The sequence below is a fragment of the Rhipicephalus sanguineus genome, chromosome 3, assembly GCF_013339695.2.
Source record: "Rhipicephalus sanguineus isolate Rsan-2018 chromosome 3, BIME_Rsan_1.4, whole genome shotgun sequence".
Taxonomy (NCBI): domain Eukaryota; kingdom Metazoa; phylum Arthropoda; class Arachnida; order Ixodida; family Ixodidae; genus Rhipicephalus; species Rhipicephalus sanguineus.
In genome coordinates this window covers 180,269,486-180,283,854 of record NC_051178.1, presented here as the reverse complement: position 1 = coordinate 180,283,854, position 14,369 = coordinate 180,269,486, and the positions used below count along the sequence as shown (strand labels likewise).

At 47.1% G+C, this 14,369-nt stretch overlaps 1 protein-coding gene across 1 annotated transcript; it reads right to left on the bottom strand.

Annotated features, from left to right (window-relative positions):
* Positions 1-707: 707 nt before the first annotated feature.
* LOC119386143 (putative protein TPRXL) lies at positions 708-8,439 on the bottom strand. Its single transcript, XM_037653486.1, has 6 exons — positions 8,317-8,439; positions 7,535-7,706; positions 5,791-6,017; positions 3,875-4,212; positions 862-1,057; positions 708-767 (listed from the first exon to the last, which is right to left on the bottom strand). The coding sequence occupies exons 1-6, from the start codon at positions 8,437-8,439 to the stop codon at positions 708-710; spliced, it is 1,116 nt and encodes a 371-aa protein (XP_037509414.1).
* Positions 8,440-14,369: the final 5,930 nt, after the last annotated feature.

Here is a 14,369-nt window from a genome sequence, read left to right as displayed (position 1 = left end):
TCTAAGAAACATGGCATACAAAGCAAGAAGCCATGACGTTGATGAAACAAGCACCAAGACGTTGACTATGGTCTCCCAAATGAAACAGCACCCACACAGCGTCTGCACCATAATACACACAGTGACCTAAATCCTGAAGGAAAGCGCACTACAACGCTTTGCAAAGCTACTTACGTTTGACAAACATAGTGTGACAAGCATTATTCTACAAGTGTCCAATAACACAGGGCTTTGCTTTGCTATCGCTACACTGCTGATGTCGTACAGATAGCACGATGCATGTTGACTTCTCTATTTGGTACAACCTAATCACCAGCTTGCTGATCCTTGCGATAAGCGCCTCCCCCAATTTAACACGTATGACTCGATAAGAGTTGTGCTTTGCTTTCCGCACTCGGATTCAGTTTTGAACTCTTTAAAATGAGCATTGCCATGCCACTGTTTACGATGATGGTCCGATCAATAAAAAGGAATGGTGGACCAACAAGGCTGTCAAAGGAGGCCATGCGTGGCAATCCTTACAGGCAAGCTCTCCGCTGGCTGCATGGATGAAGCTGTTGCTTGGGTTCAGCTGGAAACTGAACAGCTTTCCAAAAATGTTGAGTTACAAGCACCCTTTGGTATTTTTAACACCCTGAACATGAAAATCAACCAAGTGCACTCGTTGGTTGAGCAATGCCAAAGGCTACCGCTCATTGTGTTCAGATTCATACTAATGTTCTAGTTTTCACAGCATTTGGAATTATGAGGTCCCACACCATGCAGCACTTTTTGCAAGCAAGAATACAGTATGCACAAAGCACAGCAGTGTTGCAAAGTGGCAAACCCAAAATGGACAATAGTCCTATGAAAGGCACTCACGGCTGGGCACTGCTGCTGGCGGCCTTCGCTTAGAGTCGTGGGTGGACCAGGGCTGGGAGTGCGGGGGCCACGTGACCGGCCCGCGTACCTGTCATAGTCGCCACCATCCCGAGGCGCCCCTCCTCGACGACTTGGCGACATCCTGCCTGTTTCAGGTGGCTCCCTTGACTGCCCCCGATGACGGTCACGACCGTGGCTGCAGAAAGTCGAGACACGTGGAAGATCAAGCATCCCAAGATTGAAAGTGCAGGACATTATTATTTATACGTAAACTAGGCTTGTGCTGATAGTAAATTTGAGGTTCAAAGCGAGTAGTCATTTGGTCAAATAATTTTGAACCAAATTCAAATAGTATATATCACATATTATAAAGAAAAATGAGCGTATTTGTCATGACCCCACTAACCTCCACAATATTTTTTAAAACTGAAACAAGGCATGTGCAAATGTCATTCTTATTGGTTCAAAAGGAAGTGGAAGCAACTTTGAATAGTGGCAGGATTTGACTTTTGGTACAATGCAAGTGATAACCTGTAAACTATGTTATGTTTTAAAATTTACTATACTTAGAGCATATAAGCCGGTATAACAAGCTTTTAAACTTAAAAAATGATGAATCGACGTGAGGGTAATTCGGGGTAATTCGGGGCAGTGCGGAGTTTGCCAGGAAAGGTGTATTCACGGTATAGCACCCCTCCGATGCAGTGAAACCACCTTTACAGGGGGGTGCATGCGGTATACAGTCGATCCCGGATATATCAAACTCGGATATATCGAATTATTGGCTATATCAAACAGTTGAGAAATCCCCTTGAATTTCCCATGCAAAAGTATAGGGCTGGTGCACATGCGATCACTCTTTGCGCGCGGTGATGAAAAGGCGGTGTCATTGCATAAGGTTGATCTTGTTTGGTTGCGCAGGGCGCTTGCGAGTGCACCAGCTTGTTATGATGCGCATCTGTAGTTGTAACACGCGTGCACAGTGTTTTTCAAAAGGGGCCGATGCCGAACGGCACCAAATGAGATGAAATGAGGAGATACTCGGCAGTCCTCGTCGCAATGTTCCAGTCCCTTCCGTTTGTTCGCACACGATGGCATGCGGGCCCTAAAAGCATGGCCTTCGAGATACCGCAACGTCGTGACGTTTTTGGCATTTTCGGTTATAAAACGCACATCTCGAGGCTACGCTTTTTCTTTGCTTTTCGCGCCAAAGCAGCGGCTGCTTGCTACAAAGCTACAAGTGCCCTCGCCATCGCCAAGATGTCGACGGTGGCAACTTGTTGTTCCTTCGTTGTTTGTGGGCTGCATTGTCTCTTGCGGCTTGAGGACTCGTGTACTTCTCGCTTCGTTCCTGACACATCCTCATTCAGGAGTCGAACTAAACATTGACCCGCTCGTAGCGATAAAATGATGACTGGTGCTTGTAACGACATCAAGCAAAGCACCGTCATGAACTGTTTCCTTGCGGGCTTTGGTGCCAGGTGATGACTTTGGGTGCGTCATGACCGCTGACAACGGCGTACGGTGCCTCAGTGAATTTTGCGACTTAGCATTTCTGGGCGCGCTCTCGGACGGGAGTACAGCAAGCGATTTCATCGGTGCAGTTGACGACGTCGCTGTTTCTGACTGCATCGATGCCGCGATGAAGGCTGACGTTGCCGGTGCCGTGGAAGTGGACCCGTGCGGTTATAAAAATGTCAACGCCGTCTTATGTCAACGCTGCCGCTAAACAAACTCTTACCGCGCTCCAGAGCTTGCATCGGCGTTCAGCGTCAGTCACCGTTGTTGTGGCCGAAGGCGCTGAATTTGCTTATTTGGAAAGCTTCATATGATATTTAGGATGACGATGAACTTGACGGCGCGCAAGAAGCAAGACAATTTACGGACTATATTCGTGCGAAATAAGTGCGGTAACATGCAAAAGAAGAAGTTGCCACCTGTTATTTAGCATACTAGTTGTGAGCGAATCATCATGTTCGCTTGTTACGAATTCCGGAAACAAAGAGGCCCGCATGCCATCGTGTTCGAACAAACGGAAAGGAATGCGAACATTGCGACGAGACTGCCGAGTATCTCCGCATTCATCTCATTTTGGTGCCTTCGAGACCTGCAATGCATTAATATAAGCCTTAATGCGCATATTTATATTTCGAATTATCGATATATCAAATTATTTCGCGATCCCCTTCGAGTTCGATATATCCGGGATAGACTGTATGTGTCTTTTTGTTCATTTTGAACATTTCGAAATTTGAATAATTTAAATTTGTTCGAAGCACATTCGAATACTACAGTATTCGAATGTTCGAATATTCGAACTACTCGAATATTCACACAAGCCTACGTAAAACCCTTTGACAGAAATCTGCCTCTACACAATTGATATGTTCATATAAGTTTCATAATTGACATAGAAGCCCTAAATGTACATCGCGCTCAATATGACTTGCAACACGGGAGCGGGTGGCTCACGAGATCAAGATTGCGCATGGCTTCAACGTCACCTATTTCAAAACCAAATGGTATTTTCTGTAATGGGGATCATCCCCAAGCGCGAGAACGTCGTTTATTTCATGAAATAACAGCAGTTGAAGCCAGCGCACTCTTTGAGCTCGTGAGGCCACGCGCTCCCCGCGTTGCAAGTCATATTGAGCGCGACTGTACATATGTGTTTGTCATTATTCTCTCTATGTACAACCCCCATTAACGCTCTTCCCTCAACAAGCACCACACATCACCTTTTCTCTCGTGACACAGACAGTTACGCAAGTAGTGAGTTGCTGCTGCTATCTTTGTGACCTAACATGCTTTGTGATCTTAAGATTCAAACTGCACTGCCTACGGTGTTTTATGACTTTTCCACAGCTAACACTGACCCTTTATGAAATGCATCAGCACACAAGAACTCAGGCATGAGAAAATTTGGATTCAGAATTCCTTTTCAGGTACCTCTAACATTGCACTAGCTCTTCTTAGCCACCGCCAAAAGATAAACAAAAGCATGTGCACTGACCGCCCAGCATCCTTGTCGTGTCCATGTGAAGATGATCCAGTACGTGATGGCTCACGACTGCTCTTGCCATCGACGGAGCGGTGTGCAGTGGCACCGCGCTCTTCCGCATTCCCACGATGGCCTCGGTGGTGTCGCTGGCCTTCTGTGACTGGCGGTGGCAGTGCAGCACTCCCACTGCCCCGACCGGCCGATGGCGAAGCAGCCCCCGATGAAGTGGAGCTTGACGAATCCTCACTGTCATCGTCGTCGTCTTCATCATCGGAACTGGAACTCGAAGAGTCCGAAGACGATGAATCGTCCGACTCGCTCGATGATTCACTGCTGCCGCTTGGCTGGCCCTGAAAGAACCACAAAGCATGGGGCCATCTCTTTGATAGTCACAGAAGGCAGGAAACTTTCCAAACCCTATTCCGTAGCAAAATAACTCACCCAGGCTTGTCCACCGCAGTGTCGGCGAAAATGAGCCTTTACTCCATTTGTCAGCAGACATCCCACAAATCGAATATGGTTAATTCAACCCCAACCAAGCCAGCACCCCTACATTCCTACAGGCCCAAGACTTTCGTTACTCTTCGATCATAAATTAGCCAGTGCCGAAATTAAAACTTGACTAGTCACCATGTCTGACCTCTAGGCCGCTCTTTACAATCAAGTCACTTTTCAGCTTTACCTCAGCAATTTCCAAGCAGAGATGTCAGTTTGTAAGTTACAATCCACCCCATCTACAGATAATCTGCATTAGGGATGGTAATATCGATGAACAATCAATCATAGATGAAATGTGTCGAAAAATGATTAATTGTCATTGATGTCGACTTTATCGATCAAATCTTTTCGGATTAATCAATTTACGCAGTGACACAAGTGACCTGAAAATTCTAAATTGGGCTAGGATGCAAAGCAAGGGCAGCAACTGGGATGCTGCAGCGAGTGCATGGTGAGCGAGTTGAAGCGGTTGTTTTGTGTCAATGTGTTCTCAAATCCCAAGTATAACGCCACAGCTCTCTGAGTCGAGCACTTTCCTTCGTTCCCTCACACTGCTCATGCATTACATCACACAACAGCCTTCAAGCTGGCCCTCCATGCAGACATTTCGCATCATATTTTGGACACTCTGTATTGGCCCAACTGTATTAAAAAAATGTGTGTTTGGGGTTGTTTCATGTCACATGCACTCGTTCAGCTGTGCTGCTGCAGCATGCCCTGATGTGCCAACTGTATGCTAGGTCGACACTCTTGGACTTCAATCGTGCTGCACAGTGCTCTCTACGAAAGCTACCTCTCCGTAATTGCAATGGTATAACGGATCAAGAGTCAGCACACTGTAGATGTGTTCACAATTTCAGGAGATTTCCGGGTTTTAAGAATTTATTTTACATAGCAATGTAAGCCTGTGCGCAGATCTCTCTCTTTGTGTTCGCAGGATCATCTCGTGTTTGCACATGCTAGCCTCGCAAGCACGAACCCGAATGTGTGCTATGCAGCAGAGCAGTGTCTTGCAGGCCCGTTCGTAGAAGCGTGCTTGTTGTAGAGCGCAGTGCAGCACAGTATTCGATACATCGAATGTGGAGGTGAACGCAACTTCGATATAGTACGCATAGTCAGCACAGTGCAATAACTTTGCATGAGATTTCCTAGGAGGTGTTACAACTGTTCAACATGGCATATAGCTTTATATGTATAGGAATCAAGTCCCTACGTGGAAGACGCCCGCTCGCGCTAACGCGTCCTGCAGGACATAAAGCTTTATAATCCAATCAACTGTATTTATAATGTCTGCTAGCTGTTTGCCTCACATAGCATCCAGTGTCTGCCCCAAATATCTGCCATGTGGAATAACTTGCACCTTTTGTTAAGGTCTTCCGGCATCATTTATGAAAATAAATTTGAATTTTAAAAAAAAGGTACAGGCCCACCTGCTGTATGGGTTGCGCCGAGTGTGCACTCTTGGTGGTACCCGGTGTTTGACTTGGAGGAGGCGGCAATGCCGCAGTGGCGGTGGTTGTGCCACCACTTCCAGCACCTCCTTTGCTGCCAGCACTGCCACTGCTTGATGGATGGTTGTCCTTCTGAAGCAGGTCCAGCTCCCGCTGCAGCTGCTGCCGCTTCAGCTCTAGGTTGTCCTCCTCACAGTCCAGAAGTCCTGTACAAGACAAAATGTTCAGTATGATACTTCTAGAGAGAGGACACAATATAAAAATTCATTCATTCATTCATTAATTGTTGGGGTTTCACATCCCAAATCACTATATGATTATGAGGGACACCGTAGTGGAGGGCTCCTGTAATTTTAACCACCTGGTGTTCTTTAACGTGCATCAAAATCTAAGTACATGGGCCTCTTTCATTCACCTCCATCGAAATGCGGCCGCGGCAGCCGGGATTCGGACCCCGCGACCCTCCGGGTCAGCAATTGAGCACCATAACCACTAGACCACTGTGGCGGGTACAGTACAAAAAATGACCCAATCTGAAGAAAGGGACATGTCTTAGACAAAATCGCACAAAGCACACCTTATAATAGGCCATCAAATGTACTGCATTTCCCCTCCTAACTTGCGCACTATTATTTCCTCTACACAAAACAGCATTACAGCATATTTGTGCTTGGGCTGTGGCCTATTAAAAGCACGCAGCACACTTCGAACAGTGCTAGGCCACATGCACTGCCGAGCTGATAGCTGAAGATGTTTATCGTGATAGAGGGTCGCTGAAGGCAAGTTGTACCGGCCAGTTTATTGGTGGCCACCATCACACCTATGAGCGATTCCAATGACACGTATGCGCATTTTCATCAGTGTTCTAGCCACCCTAGCATCACCGCACTTGTACTGAAGGCGGAAGTATTTTTCTATCGGTCTCTGACTTACTGAAAAGGCAGAAGCTATCTCAAGGCAAATTGCAATGTCCGTCACATCACAAGTTACGAAGAGCAGTTAGTGACAAAATGTGACACAGTGGCTAAAGTCTCTATGGACTGGGTTGGGGAATAGCCGCAATTATGTTATAATTAGTATTTTTGAAAATGACGATATTAAGGAGGTTTAATGTATATGTCTGACAATTTCCCTGCAGAGCATTTCTCTCTATGTGTGAGACATTTCAGTTACATCTTTCCCCAACCCTAACGTCCTTGACTGCAAACTACTGCAGGGTTAGACCAAAGTGCAAAACATGGCTGTTGAGCATGAATTAACAGACAGCTCTTGTATTTAAAGAAAAAAAATTACACATCTCCCACTCAAGAAATGGTGATGCGACAGCATTGGGGGCGAACACCAAGTTTCCGTTACGTTCATCGGCGTTTCCATTAGTGGTGAGGTTGTATTTAGTGTTTGTGTTATCTTACTTGTGTTTGTGCGTTGCTTTCCGTTTGCACCATGAACGAGTGGCGCCGAGGACATTACAACTCATCTGAACGGGAGCAAAGCGAGAATCGAAGCCGACAGCGCACGCGCTTATATACACATGAAATGGGGGAGGGAGAGGAGAGAGTGGGTACAGGCTGTATTGGCCGTGGGGGAGAGAGGAGGGAAGGCGACCGAACACCTCGAGGAGGAGAGTGGAGAGAGAGTAGGCACCAGGGAGCCACCACCACCGCCACCGGACACAGCCCCGAGCAAAAGCTTTCCCATCTAAAAAAACTAATGCATCACTGACTTGATTTTATCTCGCCCGACAATGCTCCGTTCGGCACCACCACTCGACTGATCTTGCTTTCGCCGGCCCGGCTGCGGCTGCTGCCACCTCCAGTACTGCTTCCCACCACTACTGCTGTGGTGACAGTGACACTGCCGCCGCCAGCGCCACTGCTAGTAGATACCTTTCTCCTCTGGAAGAAAAAGAGAGAGAGAGAAATCATGTGCAGATTAGAGCAGAAAGAAAGCAGTTACTGTCAACATCAGCTAAGAAAAGAGACCCCAGTGTTGATGCCCAAGAACCAAGATGTCCTCCAGGCATCATTTTGCAATTTGCACAAGGTATTCAAAGCCCTAAATGCATGCAACACACTTGTGAGCCAACATTTCATTAAATAGGTGCTAAAACTTAAAAGCCACATTCATGCACAGTTCGCACAAAATCAAAAATTCATAGGCCACAGGATATGAGAAAAAGCTGAATATAGCAAAAAGCTTGGTGCTTGGATTTTCTGCCTTTGATGCCACATGTGAGTGGACCACATGGTCGCAATGGCTTTATTGTCCATTGATTGTGACTAAGAAATGAAACAAGCCCCTCAAACAATTACCCTTCTTATGTGAATGGCATAAGCGTTGTGCAATCACAACACCCACAGTCTGCTTAGAAATTAAACAAACATTTTTGCAGATCCCACAGTTCGTAAAATTTTTCCTGCTGACCAGTACACCTTCTATTGCATAGGTTGGAGGCAGTGAGACCCATGCTACCCAACATTCTTCTGAAAAGCTGGCAGAGCTTGCCAATGAAAAGGAGTCCCTTAAAACCAAGTAATAGCCCTGACAGTACCTGAAGAGAACCTGAACAAGAAACAGTGACATCAACAAGAAAAAGTCATATGACCCATCAAAGTGTGCAGCACCCATAGGTTGACCTACACCTCCCTTTTTAGATAAGCAATAAAGCCACAGAAAATAATAGTACAACAATGTCATAACTCTTTGCTATCATATTGTGGTTTTATTCATTTCTCCAATAATTCATTAAGAGACACGTCCTCACAACACAAAAATTAAATATCCAAGCACAAAACTTTGGGATGGTGACCGGCCTTGTCTGATTTCCTTGAAATCTTGTTTGTGGCGCACTTTATGCCTTAGATCTTTCTGAGAAGAGTCCCTGCAGAGAAATGGCTATGAGACGTGCTGTGAACCTGCTGTTGCATATGCTTAGCATCCTTTTATACTTATAAAGCAAAGAAAATGATCATTAGCAGCCACACTTCAACATTAATTGTGAAGCTTTCACTTCACGTAAGTCAACAAAACAGGTTGAGCAATGCTCCTTGACAAAAATCATCCCTAGACAACAGGCCTCGCACATCCCAGTTCTTGACTTACATTTACAACTGTTGCGTAACAGATCACAATTGTTACTGTATCTCTCCAACAAATGTCTTCTATTTTATTACTCTCCATCTCTTGTAGTATTTTTGCATGACACTTCTTTCCACAGCACTAGAGGTGTGTGGATATTCGAAATATCAGACAGACATTTCTCTAACATTTTTAAACCCTTTAGGGTCAATGACGTACATGTACATCCCTCACGAAGACCTTCAAAATGGTCAATGACGTACATGTATGCCATCGCTTGTATGTTTAAAAAGTGCACCTTTTTTATCATTTCTTTTGCTTGGCATCTGCTGCCACACTGTGGGAATACAAGGAATTTTTTCTTGCGCTGATGTCTCTCCGTTTTTTTTATGCTTTACTGCAGCAGTGCACCGGCTATCATGCATCCAGTCACGCGTGGGCCTGCAACGGCTAGTTTCAATTTCATCCTTCGGGCGGTTCCCACTTCTTGTACCTGCTAAACTGATGGCTGTTTGGTTTCAAAGTTTGGTTTCGAATCTCTCAAAGGGTGACCACTTTGTTACACTCTCGTTTTTTGTTCCCAGGGGTACGATTACACCGGTTTCCGCGCAGGAGCTGACTTACAAAAACAATGCCATGGTCGTTGCGTTTCCCGCTTCGGGGATTCACGAAAATCAATTTCGTCTCCTTAGCGATAAGACGAAGGATTATTATAGGTTTTTTGCTTGTTTTGCTTTACGGACGCACACACAACTATACAAGTTTTTTCGTCAGTGCGCTCACCTACACAGTTCACTTGCGCTATGAAAGTGCGCGCTGGTTGCTCTGCTTCAAGTAAGTCGAGCGGCGTATTCTGGTGCATTTATTTTTGTACATTGTGGGAATCGAGCGCGCCCTCCCCTTTTGGCACCTCGTTGCCTAGCTAGCGCGTGTGTTGGCCCCGCGAGGCTCGAGCGCCGGGAACCGCCGTTATTCGGCAGTATGGCGACCACGGCGGCAGCGCCAGGCCTCTTTGTCTGGTGCGAGCCGTGTGTCGGCTTCCCGGCGCGCGGGCATGCGTTCGCACATGTCTCGACACGCTCACGCCACCCCGCTAGCCTACGTCACTGCGCTGCGCCTGTCCTCATTGGCCACCAGTGACAACCCCCTTCCCCCTTGAGCTCGCTTCTGTCTGGCGCTGGCTTGCCCGCGTCAGATGCTCTCAGGCTGGCACGAGAGGTTGACGCGCTGCTCTAGCAGGCGGCTTCTCGTTCATGTGCTAGACTGCTGCCCTTTGTGTGATAGTCGTAGCGCCATGGGCGTCGGCAAGGGGGTGCATAGGGGGCCCTTGCCCCCCTCAAGCCACACCAGCACTTGCCCACACCCAAGGTACACGAGTACTCTCCCCTCGCCCAGCCGCCATGCAACACTGCTTTGCACCCCCCAAGACAAAATCCTGCCGACGCTCCTGCGTAGCGCCGCTGGCAAGCGTACTCGATTGGTCTTGCGGAGTTCCCTTTACGGCCTGCAAGCCCGTGACTGTCGTACTGTGCGGCATCTTGGGTTAAAGGGGCCCTGCAACACCTTTCTTAGTTATATTGGAATAGTCTCATTATTGACGTATGACTCTTCACGAGTCATATGCCGCAAAAATTTTTCGAATCCGTCAAGTCTAAGTGGTGTTACCAAATTATGGAGATCACGTTCCGCAGCTTTCTCCCTCAACTCAACGCCGCGAGCGCGCGGAGAGCTAGGCAGCGACTCGAGGGAGGGAGCGCAGACGAGCGAGGCTCCGCCCAAGAGCGCCGGCGGAAATTTTTTCTTCATTTTTTTTCTCTCTGGACGTCTGGGCGCAACCACGTGGTCTGTGGCCGCCACTTCCGGTCGGCTTGCGTCGTTCTCGTCGAACGGAGCCGATGTGTATCGCGCATGCTTGAAAACTGCGCGTCGGTTTGGTAATGTTGGGCGTGCACCTCGAACGCCGTAGTGTTTTCATCGCTCTGCCAACCATGGAAGCAAACCTGCGCGCTCGTTTGGAACGAATGACAGCTGAGATCGGTTCGGCCCATACTCCGATACACCGCCTCGTAAGACGGCACTGGCAGATGACCCCGAAGCGCCGCCATTACCGGACGCCAGCATTGTTATCGGAGACATGCTGCACGGCTGCCTCGGTCGGTCGTGAGAACGTGCCGACGATGCAGTTCCCAGCTGACGAGGCAACACTCGAACGGCTGCCACTCTCAACGGCAACCAGCGATGGTCAAAAGCACAGAAATATTCACGTTTTCGGCACTGCGCATGGCGAAGAAAACGGAACCACGCAACTACGAGCAGACGAGCTGTCGGTGAGACCGGAAGTGCTAATATTAATGTTTGTTCGGTGTTTTTAACGCGATAACAGAATATAAACATACATATTATTTACTTATTGAACTCAAAATAACAACGAAAGTAGTAATGAGGGTGTTATCGTGATTATAACATCAGCCAATGGTGGAACTGCCGACAATCGCGTCATATTTTGCGGACTAATACATCATTTGTCGAGAGAAGAGGGAGCGATTTTCAGCTGACTTTGAGAATTTATTGTAAATTCCAGGCCATGCGCATCGCTATAATATTTGGCTCGCGTGTTCTCGGGAGCCCCGACTACCGATCGGCAGCGCTTTTTGAGCATGCTCGAAAAGTGTTGCAGGGCCCCTTTAATAAACCCGTGTTGTTTGTTGACATCCTGCCTCGAGTGCCTTTTCTGCGCCGTGCTGGAGAGTTGACGAACCCGGCCGTAGCGTCTTTGTTCGCTGCGGCAGTGGAGAACGTCGCGTCTTTTCCCGGTCGCCTCGTAGGGTAAGCTTTGTGCTAAACCTATCTCCACAACATCTGTGAATTACCGTAAAATTCCGAGCAAGCACCCCCACCCGTACAAGCACACCCCCCCCCCCACCTTCACTGGCAATTTCAAATATCCACGCCGTTCTGGGAAAGCGCACCCCCCCCCCCTACACCACTCCGCGACAACGCGCGTCTTCCGCGAACTCGCTGCGACGGCGCAACGGCTACACCTTATATAACATGGCCAACATGGATCAACATGGAAAATTTTAATCCATGCGCACTGAGTTTTTTTTTTTCTGGCGCGAAAATTTTGCCGCCATCTTGAATTTTGGCGCCGTTTCGAGATAACGCCCCGCCCCCCCCCCACTTTGCTCGCAATTTCGACTTCGTTGGGGGGGGGGGGGGGGCACTTGCTTGGAATTTTACGGTATGCTTATTACCACTCGTTTTTTAAAGGTTGTAAAAGCTTTTTTTTTTAGAATTTCTCGTGCTGTTACTCATGAATAAACCATGTGTATGTAAAAGAACAAACAATTTTTTTGTAACCTTATTGTCACCTTGAAAAATTATGAAAAAATTTTTTTTTCATGACAGATTCGCCTGAAGAATTTAAATCAGTAATAAAAAAAAAAGGATGAACCCTGGGGAGTTGCATTTGACGAGAAAATTCTACCCTCAAAGAATTATTTATCGGCATCGACTTCGAAGCTGCCTTCGCAAATTGCCTGTTTTACCAGTTGCGTCAGAACTGAAATGAGACATAAGATGACCAGTGTCCACTAAGCTGTCCATTTAGCTGTCTACAGTATGCTCTGGAACAAAGCCTAAATCTTGAAGACATGCACACTTCCTGTAAGTGCAACTTTTCCCGCAACATGGACGAACTTGCAGTAGACAATCAGATCAATGAAGGCTAATATCTGTACGCTAGATCTTGCTCTGCATAAAGATTGTCACGCTTTCACTGAAACTGGCTTGACACAATTGTGGCTTACAGTCACTCACGCACTCTTGTGCAGCCACCTCTAATGGCGAATATGAAGCTCACCTCTCAGACTTTGGCAGCCTGGAGGATGAGGAGGATGATGAAGATGGTGGATATGCCTCATGCTGGTATCGGCACTTGGACCCAAAGGAGCAGGCCCCACTGCGCATCCAGTTCCTGCACTGCTCCCCTGGATCGTCACGACTGCGCCTCTGTTGAAGCAAGCCCATGCACACATAAAGAGGCGATTGGTACATTGTGGAACATTGTGGAACATGCATACCAACACAGTCAGTCACACCCAACTTAGAAATTCAAATTACAAATGAAAAAGCTGTCATATTTTGCTCTTGTCATAGGTTGCGCAGCCAACCTTTCAGGCTACTGAAAAGGGCCACCTTCTACAGACGAAAACAACCTGTCTAACAGAACATTTCGTACTGGCCAGCGTCACACGCCGCACTGTAAAACCTTCTTTTGCTGCTTTTTACTCGTTTTTATAATTTTTAATTTGAAAGTTTGGCCTGCGCATAAAACATGCGAAGAGCATGAAAATGTCGTCACTGACCACGTCAAGGTGGAAACACAGAGACGTTTTGGGAGCTGTATGGGTTCCTTTATCACATTAAGCAGGCAGGAGCCGTAAGTAGCTTTTTATTCTAAAATATGACGTAATGAATGGGTGTAGCTGGCAGGTACATTGCCATCTGTCCTGTTGATACTGTCCTCCATCGTCTGAATAAATACCGTTTCCAAAAGTAGCCTTGCGGCCGAATTCTTTTCTTTCGCTATTATAGCGGCGTTATCCCAATCAAAGCAATCACCGCGATTATCGGCATGCTCGGCAAGGGCGTTCGATGCTTTCTTGTTGCTGCCCACGTCCCTTTGATGTTCCTTTAATCTCCTGGTGAAGTTGCCAGTTTCGCCGATGTAACTCAGCTAGTCTGCACATGGTATCTTGTAGACAAGACCGGGGTATCTATTGCTGTCTAAACAATCTTTCACATTAACAAACTGATTCCTCAGCCTGTTGGATGGCATGTGCGCAATGCGAAGGTCATACCTTGAAAAGATACAGCTTAGAGCTTCACTGACCCCAGGAACATATGGGACGTTGGTGCGTCTTCGAAACAACTTGCCCCGGGATTGAGGACACAATTGTCAATATTCTTAATAAGTTTCTTCGTGTACCCGTTCATCAATAGTTTATATGTATTGCCAGAAGTTCTTTCATTTCGTCATCACTTGAGCAAATGTGTGTTGCCTGCGTCACCACAGAAGAAACTTGTGACAGGCTGGGTGGCATGAATTAAAATTTAGGTAATGTCCGGTATGCGTCGCTTTCCTGTGCACAGCAAACGAAAGGCTAGTTCCGGTTCGGCGCACCTGGTCATCGAGGAAGGGAAGGCTGCTGTCACACTCATATTCTGCGGTAAACTGTTTGGCTGCTTCTATCAAGTTGAGAAGAAACAGGAGTCGTGGGGCATCATCCCTATTTAGAATGCAGAAGCAGTCGTACACGTAGCGGACGAATATCTTGGGCTTGGGTGCGAAGTCGACAGGGGCCTTCTGTTCAATGACCTCCATGACCAAATTGGCCTTAGTACCGGAGATAGAAGCCCCAACGGCAGTTCCGTGGATCTGCTTATAAAACTGCTCACAGTAAATGAAGCACGTGTTG

Coding starts and splice junctions, on each gene's coding strand:
- LOC119386143 (XM_037653486.1), bottom strand. CDS start 8,439: ATGGGTGCTGCACACTTTGATGGGTCATATGACTTTTTCTTGTTGATG. Junction 7,707..8,316: donor TAAGGGACTCCTTTTCATTG/GCAAGCTCTGCC, acceptor TTTTTCTTCCAG/AGGAGAAAGGTATCTACTAG. Junction 6,018..7,534: donor GTCGGGCGAGATAAAATCAA/GTCAGTGATGCA, acceptor TGTCTTGTACAG/GACTTCTGGACTGTGAGGAG.